Here is a 14,204-nt window from a genome sequence, read left to right on the forward strand (position 1 = left end):
TAAATTCTGGAAAAGGGAGCAGTGGTAATCATGGAGGAATTACAAGAAGAATTAAAAGCAGTCCTGACCCAGTGGGGTAGAAATAGCTGTCAAGCAAAACTGGAGGAGGTTTTGATCTGACATACCCAGAACTCCACATTAACCACTCAAGGTTAACTTCAAATCTGGATTGACCCCCAGATCTGAGTTGCAAAACTCTACCCCTTACATCACTACTTTTTTTTTTCTTGAATCGATACCAAGCTGCAGAGAAATTCCGAGGGAAACGCCAGCATGGTGGTAGTGCACAGTCGAGCCGGTGATGCTATGTAGCACAGCAGCACTGCAGACAGCTGTGGTTCTGGAACGGTGAGACAAGTACATAATTTAAAAATGACCGATTTCAGGGGGTGTGGCAGATACACTCACAAAGTTTGTTCCGGTTCTCAAACTATTACTGTACTTTCCACTTTAAATATGGAAATTTCATTTCTAAATTAGGAAATAACCTTCAGTGTGTGCTCACTGTATTTAAAACATCTTGAAATTACATGATCTGCATATAGATTTTAGGCTGTCTGTAACTTGTCCTTCTAACTTTACTCTTTACAAACATTTCAAATTACTGGGGCAGGGTGGAGGCCTTAGGATGAATTTGCCTTTTTTCAAAATACTTCTACACAAAGCATCAACACAAATTTTAAATATTTAACAGGCTTTGAATTTGGGTTTTCTTGCTGTTTTGTTTGTAAACCTGCTTTTGTTTTAATTAGCTTCAGAGATGTGTATTTTTACAACATAATTTCCAGTTTGAATTCAATATCTAACATATCCTTCTACAGAGGTTGAGAAGTATGCACTAGCATTGTATCACACGTTATTTTTTGTCAGCTGCAGACAATGCAACTGCTGCTGCAGAGATGCACCGGGAGAAAGTGTATAAAGAACTGGATGAATGGCACACAAAATTATGTCACTATGACGACTTTGAAGTGTGTAATAAATACACACCACAGAAATAAATCTAGGTGGGAGAAATGGCCCATGGAATGTCTTTACCCTACACACGCACACACATGCATTACCACCAAAAAATCACTCGGAGAGCCTTGGCATTGAAGCACTAATTTATATCAGTTGTCCAAGACGCCCCAAGGGACGTACCTGACAAACAGCCTGTCTAGGAGACACTAGATTTTGTCTCAGGGTGAGCCCTTCTCTGGATGTTTCTGCACACACCTTTCCAAGGGCATGATCCTCACGCAATGCTTGGAATGCCCTTTGTACAGACAGGACAAGCCATCTTAAATAGGGCTCATTGTTATTATTTAAGGAATACTTCAAGGAGTCATTCCTTGTGCTGGTGTTTGTGTAGTATCCCTCAGAGCTGTAAATCCACTACCATTGCCCTGCTTATTTTTCCCCTTCTTTACTAATAGGAGGGCGAAGAATTTGGACTTAAAATGACAAGCAAATTTGAAAGTAGAAAGCTGTATGATAACTGCATGACCATTATATTTTGATTTTTCAAATAAAAAAGGAGTTGAAGCATCTTTCCTTTAGAGTCCAATGCTGGAAAGCCAAGCACTGCATGTCTTTGTTAGTGATAGGGACCTAAATGGTGAAGCAGTAGACAGTATGTGAAATCCCAGCCTTATCAAAATCAGTACATTTCTCCCATTAACTCGGAAGGAATAAGGATTTCATTCCAGAAATTGAAACTGTCAGTCAAGCAAACTGATTACACAGGGAAACGTAAACTAGAGGCAATGATTTCATAATGTTGAATCTAGGCCGTATATAAAAATTGCTTGAAAATTTATGTGATAGTATCTTACTACTTTTTTATAATAATTTGCAAATAAATATATATTTTCTGTGGCTCATGGCAAGACTTGAATTACAGTAGTTCATGCTGAGTAGGACTTTGTTCCAGGAGTGGCACAAACGATGCTCATTTTTCCAGTGTTGTGAGGGTATCTGAATCTGGTCCTGTGAAATTTCAGTTCAAAGTAAATCCAGATGGATTAAATCAAGAATACAGCTGAAATGCAGAGTGACTGGGGAAAAATGAAGAGGGAAGGAAGGAGTTTGCATTGTAAGACTGAAACAAAAGATATATGGACATATAAAACAGTAAAAGACAATTAGAAAATATATTTATACTAAATTAAAACTTTATTGACTAATGTTCTCCAGACAATATGATCCAACGGACTATGGTTGCATACATGCAATGAAGTTGAACACAACAGTAGTTTAACATGGAATGTCAAACAAATTAATATAATGTATTAAATGAAACAATTTATCTGTGTTGCTGCAAAATGAAACCAAGCTATGTATTTCCTTGGTCAATCTGTGTTCAGCTAAGAGGCTATGCATTTGAAGAAACTGGTAGATTTCCTTAGCATATATTTCAAATAAATTAGCTAGACTTGTACTCTTTAAAAATTCTTTCAACTTCACTTGCATTTCAAACAAAATCTAAGTGTAAACACTAAAGTTGCTAGAGCCATCTAGAAAGACCTAACTGTCAAACTCAGAGTGGACATTACAGTTCAGTAAAAGTGAGTATTTAGAACAAGAAAAATACCAGTTACTGCAAAAGTCATGTAGGCATATTTTATTATTAATCCAGCACAAAGCATTTCTTCTAAGTTTCTCACATAAAAGACTAAAGCTTGCTTACAGTACTACATCTTCTATCATTCAAGCATCATTATTACCTATCAGGAAGATTGGCTAGATGACCTAATGGGTCTTTTCCACCCCTAACTTCTAGAAAAGAAAATCATTCATGCCAGCAAGAACATGGTTCGCTACATCTTGGGCTTGATCCTGTAGCCTTCGTTCAGGCAAAACTCCCACTGACTTAAAAGAGAGATTTTCCAGAGCAAGACATCCAGGATTAGGCCCTTTTTATTTTTAAAAAAGCATCCATTTAGGATACATGGAAAATATTCTATAGAATTAAAAAAATATAATGACATGTGCTTCACTTGCATTGAAGGAATCAGAGAATGTAAACACCATAGTGGCCCACATCTTCACAATATCCATGAGAAAGTGTCAACTGCAAGTAACCTGTGTGCGTTTATTTCTCAACGTATGCTTCTGAGGGTGTTTTGTGTATACCTTTACCTCCACATCCACACACATATGTACACCCTTAATATACATAAAGGTGTGATAAAATTCACTAAAGGCAGTTGCTTGCCTGTCTTAACGCTTAAATCTGCAAGTGGCAGCAAACTGGGTTTTATATAATGCTAATTAGACTGGACGTGAGCAGCAGGACACGAATATCGCTGTGGGCAAGAGTGTGGTTGCCGGTTCTACAAGTGTGGAGCCATCCCACTTACGCACGTCACAAAATCTACCTGTGCGAAGGGCTGGAAAAACAGGTGACCAAAGTATTTCCTGGTGGGCCATGTCTGAAATTTGAGTTGAATGATTCAAAGGCTGTAGATCGTCCTCACAGGAGCCTCTCAACAACCTGGAGGACCATGTAGGAAAGTTTACCTTCAAAGTGCACTTTCTAAGAATGGAATGTTCTTGACAGGGAAATGATCAGAGGCACTCCTGGACTTTTTTGCTTGTTCAATAGGAAAAATGTTTTCATCTTCAGGCAGCACTTCACCCTGACAAATGTGAGTTCAGTTATTATTGGGTTTTAGTATTACAGAAGATTCTTTAGAAACAAACACAATAGTACACACATACACATACACTCAGATATTTACAGCCTTTCTAGAAAAACCACCCCCTACCTTAGTACTGACTACCTTTTTCCTTTTTTTTTTTTTTTTAGTATTTAAATTCTTTAAACCAGCTACATTAAATACCGATGTGTACTGTACCACCCCACACCAACCCCACAATCCCCCCCCAAAACAGCAAGTATTTTAAAAGTTTGTTCGCTTGGTTGTTTGTTTTTATGATTGTTAAAATCTCCTGCTTGAGACTGTTAAGTACCACCTCCACTGGAACAAGATCAGCACAGACTGCATCTTCCAATGCACGTCGTTTCATAGTTGAGCAAGTACTGCAGCTAGAAGCTTAGATCTCCAGGTCGTCAGGTCGAGGCCTGCTGCTGGCTCGGCTGCTGGCTCTGCTGGGAGGCCTCTGGTCCACAATGGTGAGGGGTTGCAGCTCGTGTCCCGACGCCAGTTTTTTCGTGTTCTGGTGCTCATCGGAGAAGTCGAAGGGCTGGGCGTGCGAGTTGGAGATGGTGCTGCCAGCCTGCCCCATTCTGTTCTGCTCTGCACTGTAGTTGGCCCAGTTTTGCTCGCTAGCTTGCTTATTGTAGTTACGACAGGAGGAATTGTTCCTGTCTCCGGTAACAAGCTTGTACCCCGGGGGAGACATGGGAGACAAGGGGGCGGTCGGTGAGGAGCAGCCATTGTAATAAGCGTATTTGGGGGAGCCACAGTCCTTGGAAGGGCTCATGGCACCGCTGTGGGAGTAGGGGTCAGTTTTCCCTTTCACACGATCCTTGACACCCTTGAAGAACACATAGAAAAGCTCGATGATGTTCAAGGCAAGAGACACCAAGGACACGACCAGCATGAAGAGGATGAAGATGGTTTTCTCAGTTGGACGGGAGAGGAAACAGTCCACTCTGTGCGGGCATGGATCTCGCTCACAGGTATAGATGGCATTCAGGCTAAACCCATAAATGTACCACTGTATCAGCAAGAAAGCCACCTCGAAGACAGATTTAAACAGGATGCTGATGATGTAAGTACGGAGCAGTCCCCCACGCATCTTCACTTTGCCATGCTCTTCGATCCCATACTTGAATTTCTTAATTTCTATTTGCTTGAGGTGCATATCCACATTCACACCATCATTTTGGACCACCTTGAGCTCTTCTTCTCTTTTGTTCAGCTTCTCTTCTTTCCTCATTACGTAGAACACGTGCGCCAGGTACAAAAGGGTAGGTACAGACACAAATATGATCTGCAGAACCCAGAAGCGTACATGGGAGATGGGGAAGGACTTGTCATAGCAGACGTTCTCGCAACCAGGCTGTTGAGTGTTGCACCGGAAAGCAGATTGTTCATCTCCCCATGCAGATTCGACTGCTGTTCCCAGTAGCAAGATTCGGAAAATAAAGAGGACAGACAGCCATACTTTCCCTCCTGCAGTAGAATAGGCTTGAACCTTGTCAAGAAGTTTTCCCAAGGCACTCCAATCACCCATCTTCACAGGATGCTGGCTGAAGAAGGACACAAAGAAAAAAAAAAGTGATGGTTAAGACAGAACTTTAATACCTTCGATACACTGAATCACAGATCAATGCTAATAGAGCATTGATGTCAGCTTTGTTTTAATTCATGTGTTTTACACGATCTGAAGAGAAACGAGAATTTTAGTTAGTCTGCAGTTCGAGTGGGAAGTCAGGGAAACTGAAAAGAGAGAGTAACACATAATGTCTCGGTGGCAGCCTCAGTTCAATGATCTACACCTGCCTCAGGTAGAAACAGCTGTGACACACCGCTAAAGCAGGGTGTGGAAGTACATAGTGGCATTGCCTGAATATGTTAGGAATAAATTAAATGAAAGATTTCTCTCTTTCAGTGTGGATTGTTCATGGTAATTTTTATGTTCAGTCTAAGAAAATAAGAAAGCAAACCATAGTATAACCTAATACAAAAGGTTATACTAAGTTAACGTTAGGGTTGGATACCTAAAATTTTATCATCGCAAAATGTGTGCCATTACAGCACATTAAACTGAACTCTTGCATATCACTACATTGTATGTAATACATTTAAAAGTATAGTTCCTAATGATGCCAGGTTTATAGTATACTCAATTTTAGAAAAAGCTTGCTATATAAATAAAGTTAATACATTAGTATTTGCAGCACAAAGACCAAAGTAGTATTCGTTACCTATACTTTTATGAAGGAACCAAAAATAGTAAATACATGAAGCACAGCTAAGCTCATGTTACCATATTGGAGGAACTGGTTTCCTGTTTATCTGTGGCTTGCTTTATTTATTGTAGTATCAGCTTTGTATTTGCATCTTTTTGTATTTAAATTCTTTCACTTTGTTTTGAAAGGAAAAAAGATTTAGCAAGAAAAAAGGTAAATGAGCTCTTTCTGTTTTTAAGGCAACTCCTGGCACGCAGTTTGCATTCCGAGTGTTGAACACTGCAAGTTTAAATTGTCTCTCTCTACTTGAGTTTTAAAGTGCGCATTTCTGGGACACAGGCAGCTTCTCAGGGATATCTGGAAATACACTGGATGACATAAAAGAAATGAAATTGTTTACTTGATGTTCTAGATTCCTAGGAAAAACAAAGCTCACTACAGGATTTTTATCAGCTGGAGAATGGTAATCTTATCTGCATAAAAACTTACATTTTAACTTGCCCCACATGAACAAGCATGTGAAATCGGGCACTTAAAAGGAAAAATAATCACAAAGTTTCCCTTTTAAAGTAGATGCTGCGGGGTACAGATATTTGTTCCGTGCATGCTGAGTAATCCCTTCCTGGTATTAATAGTTTTGATAACGTCCAAATGATTTCCTCCCCATCGCATCATGGATATGTTCCCTAGCGAAGGTCATTTATAGAAAAAGCCCTTTTTAGATAATTCATAAAATAGGAAATTTTAGCACCGGGGAGATTTTCTTTCAAGAAGCAGTGAGTCACTGGAAACACAAGATTATAAGTCTGGCAAACTCAATCATAACAATAGATGCCAAATAAAAACACACCGTTCCTGACATCGGAAAGAGTCTGAGAGAGTAATGGGAGACAAGTGTTTAAAGTACTGGATCCGATAGCTCCAAGATGCCAATTATCTTTTGAACCCCTGAAAAATATCCCAGGGTCATTTCCTCAGTCCGCTTAGTCAGCTTGCTCTGAAGTTTGCCTACTGCGGCGTGCAGACCCTTCCTCATGTCATTAGTTCTTCACATGAATGAAGCCCCATCAAAGGATCAGGCCTGCTCCGGACTTTTAAATCTGGAAGCCTCTGCTGGGAGGAGTACACAGCGTGTTTGTCTCCGACACATCCCTTCAGCCATCCCCAGCTTTAGTCCTTCCCAGGAAAGGCTAGCTTGTCTTTATGGGCTCAGGGTGGCAGAGAAGGAGTCGGGCACATGAGCACAGAGGTCTCTGGAAAGGCTGGAATGAAATGTGACCACGCTCCTCCTCAGGCTGGGATTGTTAAAACAGAGAACAGCCTGTAACTACACAACATGTGAAGTTTGTTTTAAAGGCAAGCTATTTGCTCCATGTCTTAGAAGTGGAAGTGGACAGAAGAAGCCTTTTTCAAGTAACAGCTTCTTGATTTAATTAGTCAGCTTTCCGATGATTCGAAAGTACTGCATTACAGACTTTCCTCAGACTCAACATATTTTTTTACTGTCTAAATGTTATTTCAGATTGAAAGTTTGATTAAGAAAACAGAGGACGTGTTATTTCTAGGCAGTTATGTGTTGTTTATTTTTTAATTACACTCCACTCCGGTCCATTAATGCAACGTGATTTACTTCAGTTTTGACCTACTTAATCCCACACCTGCAATATTTTGAGAATTTACTACCTATTTTTTAATTTGCTTCAGCATGCAAAATTGCTATGTTTCATTTATGTCCTCTGGCAATATAAACTCCAGGAGGAAACATTCCATGCTTGAATTACTCATACATAGTTTCGAAAAGCAACTTTTTTTAAAGAGATCACTTACTAGTTAGCCTTTGCCAGTGATAAAAAACCCCACATCAATTCAAAACATTGTACTGTTAATCAGATAACCTTGTGGTGGCACAAATATATTATTCCTTTGCTTAAAGTGGATTCTATTGCTTTATGAAACACAGTACTTTGTTTTGTTGTAGAGAAAACTCATTCATCGGATCTAACTTGTTTACTTTCAGGGCACTGAAAGACCGTTTTTATTAACTGATTACAATATCTGTTTACTAGGTATGAAAAGAGGTTTTGTACTGAACAGTTATTTAAGTATTCTAGCTTTGTAAATAGATTGACATGGATGGCAGATAGCCTTTAAAAATAGTTCTTCAGCATTCTGGACTGAAACTTCTTTTAACACTTCCAGACACCTTAAATGAGTCCACTGAATGACACAGGTTGACCTGATCAATTGATACAATTTCAGTACTTCAGGAATTCAAGGATATGGCTGATGATGAGTATGTGCTTTTCATGAGTTCTTAATGATTATTACTTTACAGGATTATAACCTTTTTCTGAGACAGACTAATGCCGGCCTAGTAAACTCTTCAAAAGATGGATTTCTTCCAGGTCCTACTGTGTGTGGGTAAAGATAGGAAAAAAAAGCCATAGAGCAGCATTCATCTGCATGGGTTTTGGATGACCACATGTATAAGAAATTTGATTTGTAAGCCACAATTAAGAAATTCTAGAACTATTTTTTATGGACGGCATTGATCATGTCATCTGGTTCATATTTTCCAGGAAGAATAATGCAAACTCAGTGCTGTGGTAACATGCCCAGGTCTGACTACAGTGTTAGAAGGTCACATGCTAGTGGATGGAAGAGCAATAAGGGTTAGAGTGGGATCTAAAATGGGATCAGCTGAAGCAGTTGGGAAACAGGCCAAAGTTTTGGTTTTCCAACCTTTTCTACATTTTTGTGGGTGCTCACACACACATAAATAGCCAACAAAAGAGAAGATTCTGGACCCTGAATGTCAATCAGCTTGAGTATTTCCCAAAAGCAACCAGCATTGCAGAGAAAGGAACTGAGATGTACAACTGATGGGGTTTGGATGTGTTGGAATAGGGAAGGCTAGTTTTCTGAAATCTTACAAAAATCAGCGAATGTCTTCCAGACATTCCCCTGGGAAGGTGTAGTTCATTTGGAGGTCTGCAGATGAGCTTCAGTTCATTTCATCCACTGGACAAAGATTACGCACTAAATGGTTGCAGTAACTAGAATTTAAAGTGTCACAACTGTGTGTTTTTTTCGTTGTCTGCTACTATTGCTGGTCGTCAGGCACTTGTGGATCTACCCCATTGCCTTTGCCTCTCCCATGTTATACCCTCTCCACCTAATTTAATTCTAAAGCATAGTTGCAAAAGCAACCGTAAGCATTTTCTTAGACATTCTGTAGTTGTACAAGTCAGGTCTACCCTCTGTGTTGCTGCCCAGATTCATCCTTCTCCTGACTCACTTTGGAATTAAGAGAAGAAATGCTGAATTCCCTGAGGGGGCCTTGGGCCCTCTGATGCTCCTGCCTGCAGATTTTGAAATCTGGATTTCTACAATCTACATGTGGCATAAACAACAGACCAGGTGCCTCCATGAGAGATAAATTCAGTGGGTAACATGGGGAGGAGATACCAGAGACCGGGGGAAAGACAGCAACATATCTGATGAAACAGATATATTGCTCAATGTCATCTAACCTTCCTCATGCCCACAGGAATCCTTGGCCTAAACCGACGTTCATTTCAGAGACAAGTAAAATTAATCTTTTGGGCTTGCATAATATGAGAGCTGAGATAACTTTACAGTGTTGAATCTGTTTGCGCTCCTGAGTCTATAAGCATTCAGATTTATGTCACAAATCAAGTCCCTTGCGTCCCTCTCTGAACCCAGCCTGCTGCTCACCCTTCTCCCATTTGTATGCTTGCTAGGTATCATGGGTCAGTGCCAGTGTTTGGCTTTGAAGTTTCTGAAGGAAACACTTCAGTAAACATCCCAAAGACTAGAGGCTTAAATTCTGCAGTGTAGTGTGCTGTCCAGATGTTAAAAATGGCAGGATGAAAGCTTCACGCAAATCCTCCAACTTGCTCCCTGTGCGCGCACACACACGCACACACATGGAAGTCAGGCACAAGGTGTCTGTAGCCCATTTTTGTCCCCATTACCAGGGGTTTGCATCATAAATCTCACACACAAAAATCAAAAGGAACTCCTCAGACGAAATACGCCACTTCATGAGGCTCGCTGGTTATCTCAAGGCAAAACGTGAGGACATGCACAAGCACACAATATTCTTGTTTAAGAGGAGAACGTGTTACTCGATAAGATAGACTCTGCTTCATCTGTCTTTCAGCTGAAGGCTCTTTTTCCTGCCTCCTCGTGTTGCTCTTTAACTACTGGCAAGCAGCAGGCAACAATCGCTGTAAGGAATCGCTCCAAGTCTTGCAACGTAAAAAGCTTTTTAGTTCTCCAAGAGATGCTGCTCAAGCATTTTTTTCCTCCGCGTTTTGGTATTTAAGCCTTCAAGGTAATATAAAGGGAATGTGTCATATTGGGATTATGACACATATTGTGGATATTCTTGCACAGCTCTTCCTAGACAACTTTCATTTATATCTACCCAAGACTTTCACAGACATTGCCAACGTGGTAAGGCATATCATGGTATCTCACATTCCTCCTCTAAAAACCTTCACCGAGGTTGCTAAAACAGAGTAACTATATACAAACCAGGTTAAAAATCCGTAACCCACGTCTGGATTTTATCACATCTATTTTAAAAGAAAAGGGGAAAACTTATCAGGAAGACCACGTGAAAGTCACCACTTTAGTAGCTGCAGCATGTAACAAAGCACCCAATTAAGAACCTTGCTCTGCACAAACTATTAGGCATCAATCAGGATTTCCGTATGAAAGCAAAATGCGTGGGGCAGAAGGGGGACGCACTCAGGACAAGGTCTCCCTGTTCCCGACTTCTGATGCAACTGCGGTACAACAGAGGAGACTGAAGCGCACCTCGGTTTTTCCTTTAAAGAAGGTCAGTTAGTCTTGGGCAAGTACAGAGAGAAGCGATTCCACCCAAACACTAGCAACAAGTCTGCAACTCAGCCCTGCAGTTACAACTCCACCGCAGTTTCTCTCCCAGTGGAACAAGGTTAGAAGTTTGAAAAGTGTAGTATCTGAAGAAATGTATAGAAATATGACCAAAGAAAGCAAAGAATACCTACAAGTTTCAACTTGGCACTTTAAGAGAACTTAGGCTTTTACAGATGTATATTTTTAAACAAGTTCAACCATCAGCGCAATTACACAAAATTCTTAGGGTGAAAAAAAAAGTGTTTTCAGAAAAAATGATACACAAAAGGATGAAAAAGGAAAACTTTCAACTTACCCTTGCTGATCAGCAGTGAAACTGGATCAGAGTACTTCTTTGGAGGGTTAAAGTAAAATGGAAGAGCGCGTTCAGGCACTCAGACCTGTCTATTTAAACTTTAAAAGTCTACTGCTGTTTTGTATTTTTCATCCTTCCTTCCCCACTAATGAAAGAAAAGTGCTGATACCTCGTAAAAGTTTTTTCTAACTTGGAACACTGGGAGAGCTTTTAACAAGTTTTCAAGCCTCTGACTGTGAAAGAGGAGGGGAAAAGGAGGGGTAGCAGCCCAGGAGGAGGGGCGCTCTGCAAATGGAGAGGAGGAAGGTGGGGGAGGAGGGAAAGAACTGAAGGCACAGCAAAAACCAGCCCGGGGAAAAGGAGAGAGCGGAGGCATGAAAGTCCACTCTTGCTGATGTAACAAAACAAATACAGGGGCAGCCAGCAGCCGCCCCCCACCCCCGCACAGCCCCTCTCGGTCACCGAAGGCACCTGGGTGGCACTTTATCCAGATCTGGGCTTGCCCGGGACAGATGAAACAATTGAGCTCTCTGGTGTGCACCAGGAGTTTCACTACAGGGGAAGGGAAAAACGCCTGAAAGGGATTAATGGGTAACCAGCGTGAACCCCCTGGATGCTGGGGCTGGACCACGTAGCTGCTCTCTCCATTCCCTCCGTGCCACTACCTAAGAGAGGAAGCCCTCTCAAGCCCTCTCTACTTTTTGTCGTGAACACAGCTTTGTTTACTTAGGTCTGTTTCCTTTACGTGCTCGCATGAAAGTACACACCAGCAGCAGCGTGTTTGTTTCTACAGGAGATACCCATCACACTTTTTTTTTATTATTATTTGTGTGTGTGTGCGTGTGTGCGCGCGTGTGTCCATCCCATGGGAGAAATGAAGAAATGATCTCACATTCCAGGAAACTCTTTCCAGGAAACTTCAGAAAATAAAGCATAGTACAGAGAATCAGTCTTCAATAGTGAGAAGAAATGTTCCTGATAATTTTTGACCGCATTTTACAAAATAAAAGCATGCTCCAAAACTGATCTATTCAGTTAGAACAAAACTAGTTTGGCTTTGCTCCTGACCAGTCCCTGGTTAAACGCTCCTTGAAAAATGCCTCCTCTGTAGAACAGAGATTAATTTATTTCTCTGCCTGTGTTAAGCTCCTCACACATGGAGTCCAAACTGCATTAGGAATTGGTCTTGTACTTGTTCCTGTCATGGAGTATTAGCTCCTCTGTGGGACTGCTTAAGAGCTTCTCTGGAAGTGTCCGTGGTTAGATAGCTCTCAATGAAGTTTCACATTTTGGGTTCTACCAGACTCATTTGGGTTTCAATTCGTGTTATTCTCATGGGCTATTTCTGGGCTCGATAGCGTGGATGAGTATTTTTTGCTCTATGAAGGCTATAAAGGAGAAGTCCAGTAATGGCCATTGAGAGGTTCCCAAATAAAGATCCTCTTTATAGTTTCTTCTTGAAATAATGAATGTTACACTCTACAACACAACCTAGATATTGCTGCTTATTTTTCACAGCCTTTAGCTACTGCTTTTCACCCAGAACTCTCCGGAGGAGAGAACTCAGACAAGATCTTTGTAGAAGATACTCAGCAGGGAGCTTTGAAGCTGGGAAAGAAACACACGGTCCTGGTTCTTGCTCTCGAGCTGTTTGTAGCAGACCACACTGCCTCCTGTTTGAGAAAAAGAGCTAGTACACTACATCTGTACACCTTCCATTCTCCTTCCTCCGGCTACAGACGGGGAGGGCTGGTTTCCCTAGCTTGCCCCCTTTCCTTTGATACCGGCTAGTTTTGACACCTTTTTTAGTTTTTACAGTTGTCCAAGCCATATGGCAAAAAGAAACCTTTTCTTCATGTTCTCTGAGTGTTGTTTTAAGGTTGCTTTTTCTCTTTACAGCAAGGGAGAAATGGAGCTTTGTGCTTAGCAGTCTGTGGGCCCTTCTTGAGAATTAAAAAATTGTAATACACACACCATAGCGTTTCACTGCCCTCATGACTATGGTATAGACAGTGAGTGGAGTACACATAATGCTCCTGCTACTGCCCCATAACACACTGGTTATTCTAGAGCAAAGTACAAAATACCAACAACATGGCTACGTGTGTGCCGATGCTGAGGCAATGAAGAGATTTGGGATATCGTATGCGTTGGTGCTGAAAAAGCTGCCCCTTAGGAAAGCAGCTTTATGCTAGAAAAAAAAACTTAAATTATAGCACACTAGCATACAATGCTATCGTTCTCTGTCAAAGCTGGCATGATCACAGGGGTCCAGCTTGCCCGATCTTGCATTTTTCCATGTATCTTCCTATATAGGCTTTGCAATTTTTCAAACATTCTGTTTTTAAAAGAAGGACAGAGAAGTATTTCTCCACTTAAAACAACAGTATTTGTGAGAAGCCCAACACTCTGAAAATCCACTTTGGAAAACTAAAATGTGTATGTTAGTAACAAGGGAAGAATAATTTTGCAGCAATAATAAGCATTAACACTTGGCTTTGCTACGGCATTATTCACATGAAAATGGAAATATTTCAAGCCTCCACCATGATACTGTGTGGAATTACGAAGAATTATTATTAGTCTCTTAGAGTTTGGAAATATGTCTCCATGATCACGTTTCACAGCCTATTACCAGAGCATATTCAGCTTCAGATGATGCAATGATCTACCGTTTCACAAGGTTACCAGAAAGTCTCACACTCATTTGCATCGCAATGGAAATAAGCTTTTCAGATTGAACAAATGTCTTCACACACAACCCCTCTTCAGCTGAAGCTGTGTTCAACAGGAAGGCACGGGGGTGTCAGACCTGAGATATTTGCAAGTCTGTTCTTAATTACGGACTAAGAGACGGGTGAGAATCACAGTTAGATTTGAAGCCTTGTATTGTGGAACACAGACTCTTTTTACACCATGGAATTGAAGATTTTGGGGCCCAGAGCTCTGTGGGACCTATATTGCCATCCATTGACATTTTGCATTGTGGAGCAGACGGCACTGTCTTCTGAAGCAATCTTTCAGCGTGGCAATCCCAGGACTGCAGAACCTGTTTGTCTTTGGTTTGGCAGGCTACAGCACAATCCATAAGGGCACGTTCGCACTGTGACCCAG

At 41.0% G+C, this 14,204-nt stretch overlaps 1 protein-coding gene across 1 annotated transcript; it reads right to left on the bottom strand.

The window, feature by feature from the left end:
* Positions 1-2,136: 2,136 nt before the first annotated feature.
* GJA1 (gap junction protein, alpha 1, 43kDa) lies at positions 2,137-11,338 on the bottom strand. The gene is made up of 2 exons (XM_009325653.1): positions 11,091-11,338; positions 2,137-5,203 (listed from the first exon to the last, which is right to left on the bottom strand). Exon 2 carries the CDS (start codon positions 5,185-5,187, stop codon positions 4,042-4,044), a length of 1,146 nt encoding a protein of 381 aa, XP_009323928.1. The 5' UTR covers positions 5,188-5,203; positions 11,091-11,338; the 3' UTR covers positions 2,137-4,041.
* Positions 11,339-14,204: the final 2,866 nt, after the last annotated feature.

Source organism: Pygoscelis adeliae, unplaced genomic scaffold (genome assembly GCF_000699105.1).
Source record: "Pygoscelis adeliae isolate BGI_AS28 unplaced genomic scaffold, ASM69910v1 Scaffold54, whole genome shotgun sequence".
In the NCBI taxonomy this organism is placed as follows: domain Eukaryota; kingdom Metazoa; phylum Chordata; class Aves; order Sphenisciformes; family Spheniscidae; genus Pygoscelis; species Pygoscelis adeliae.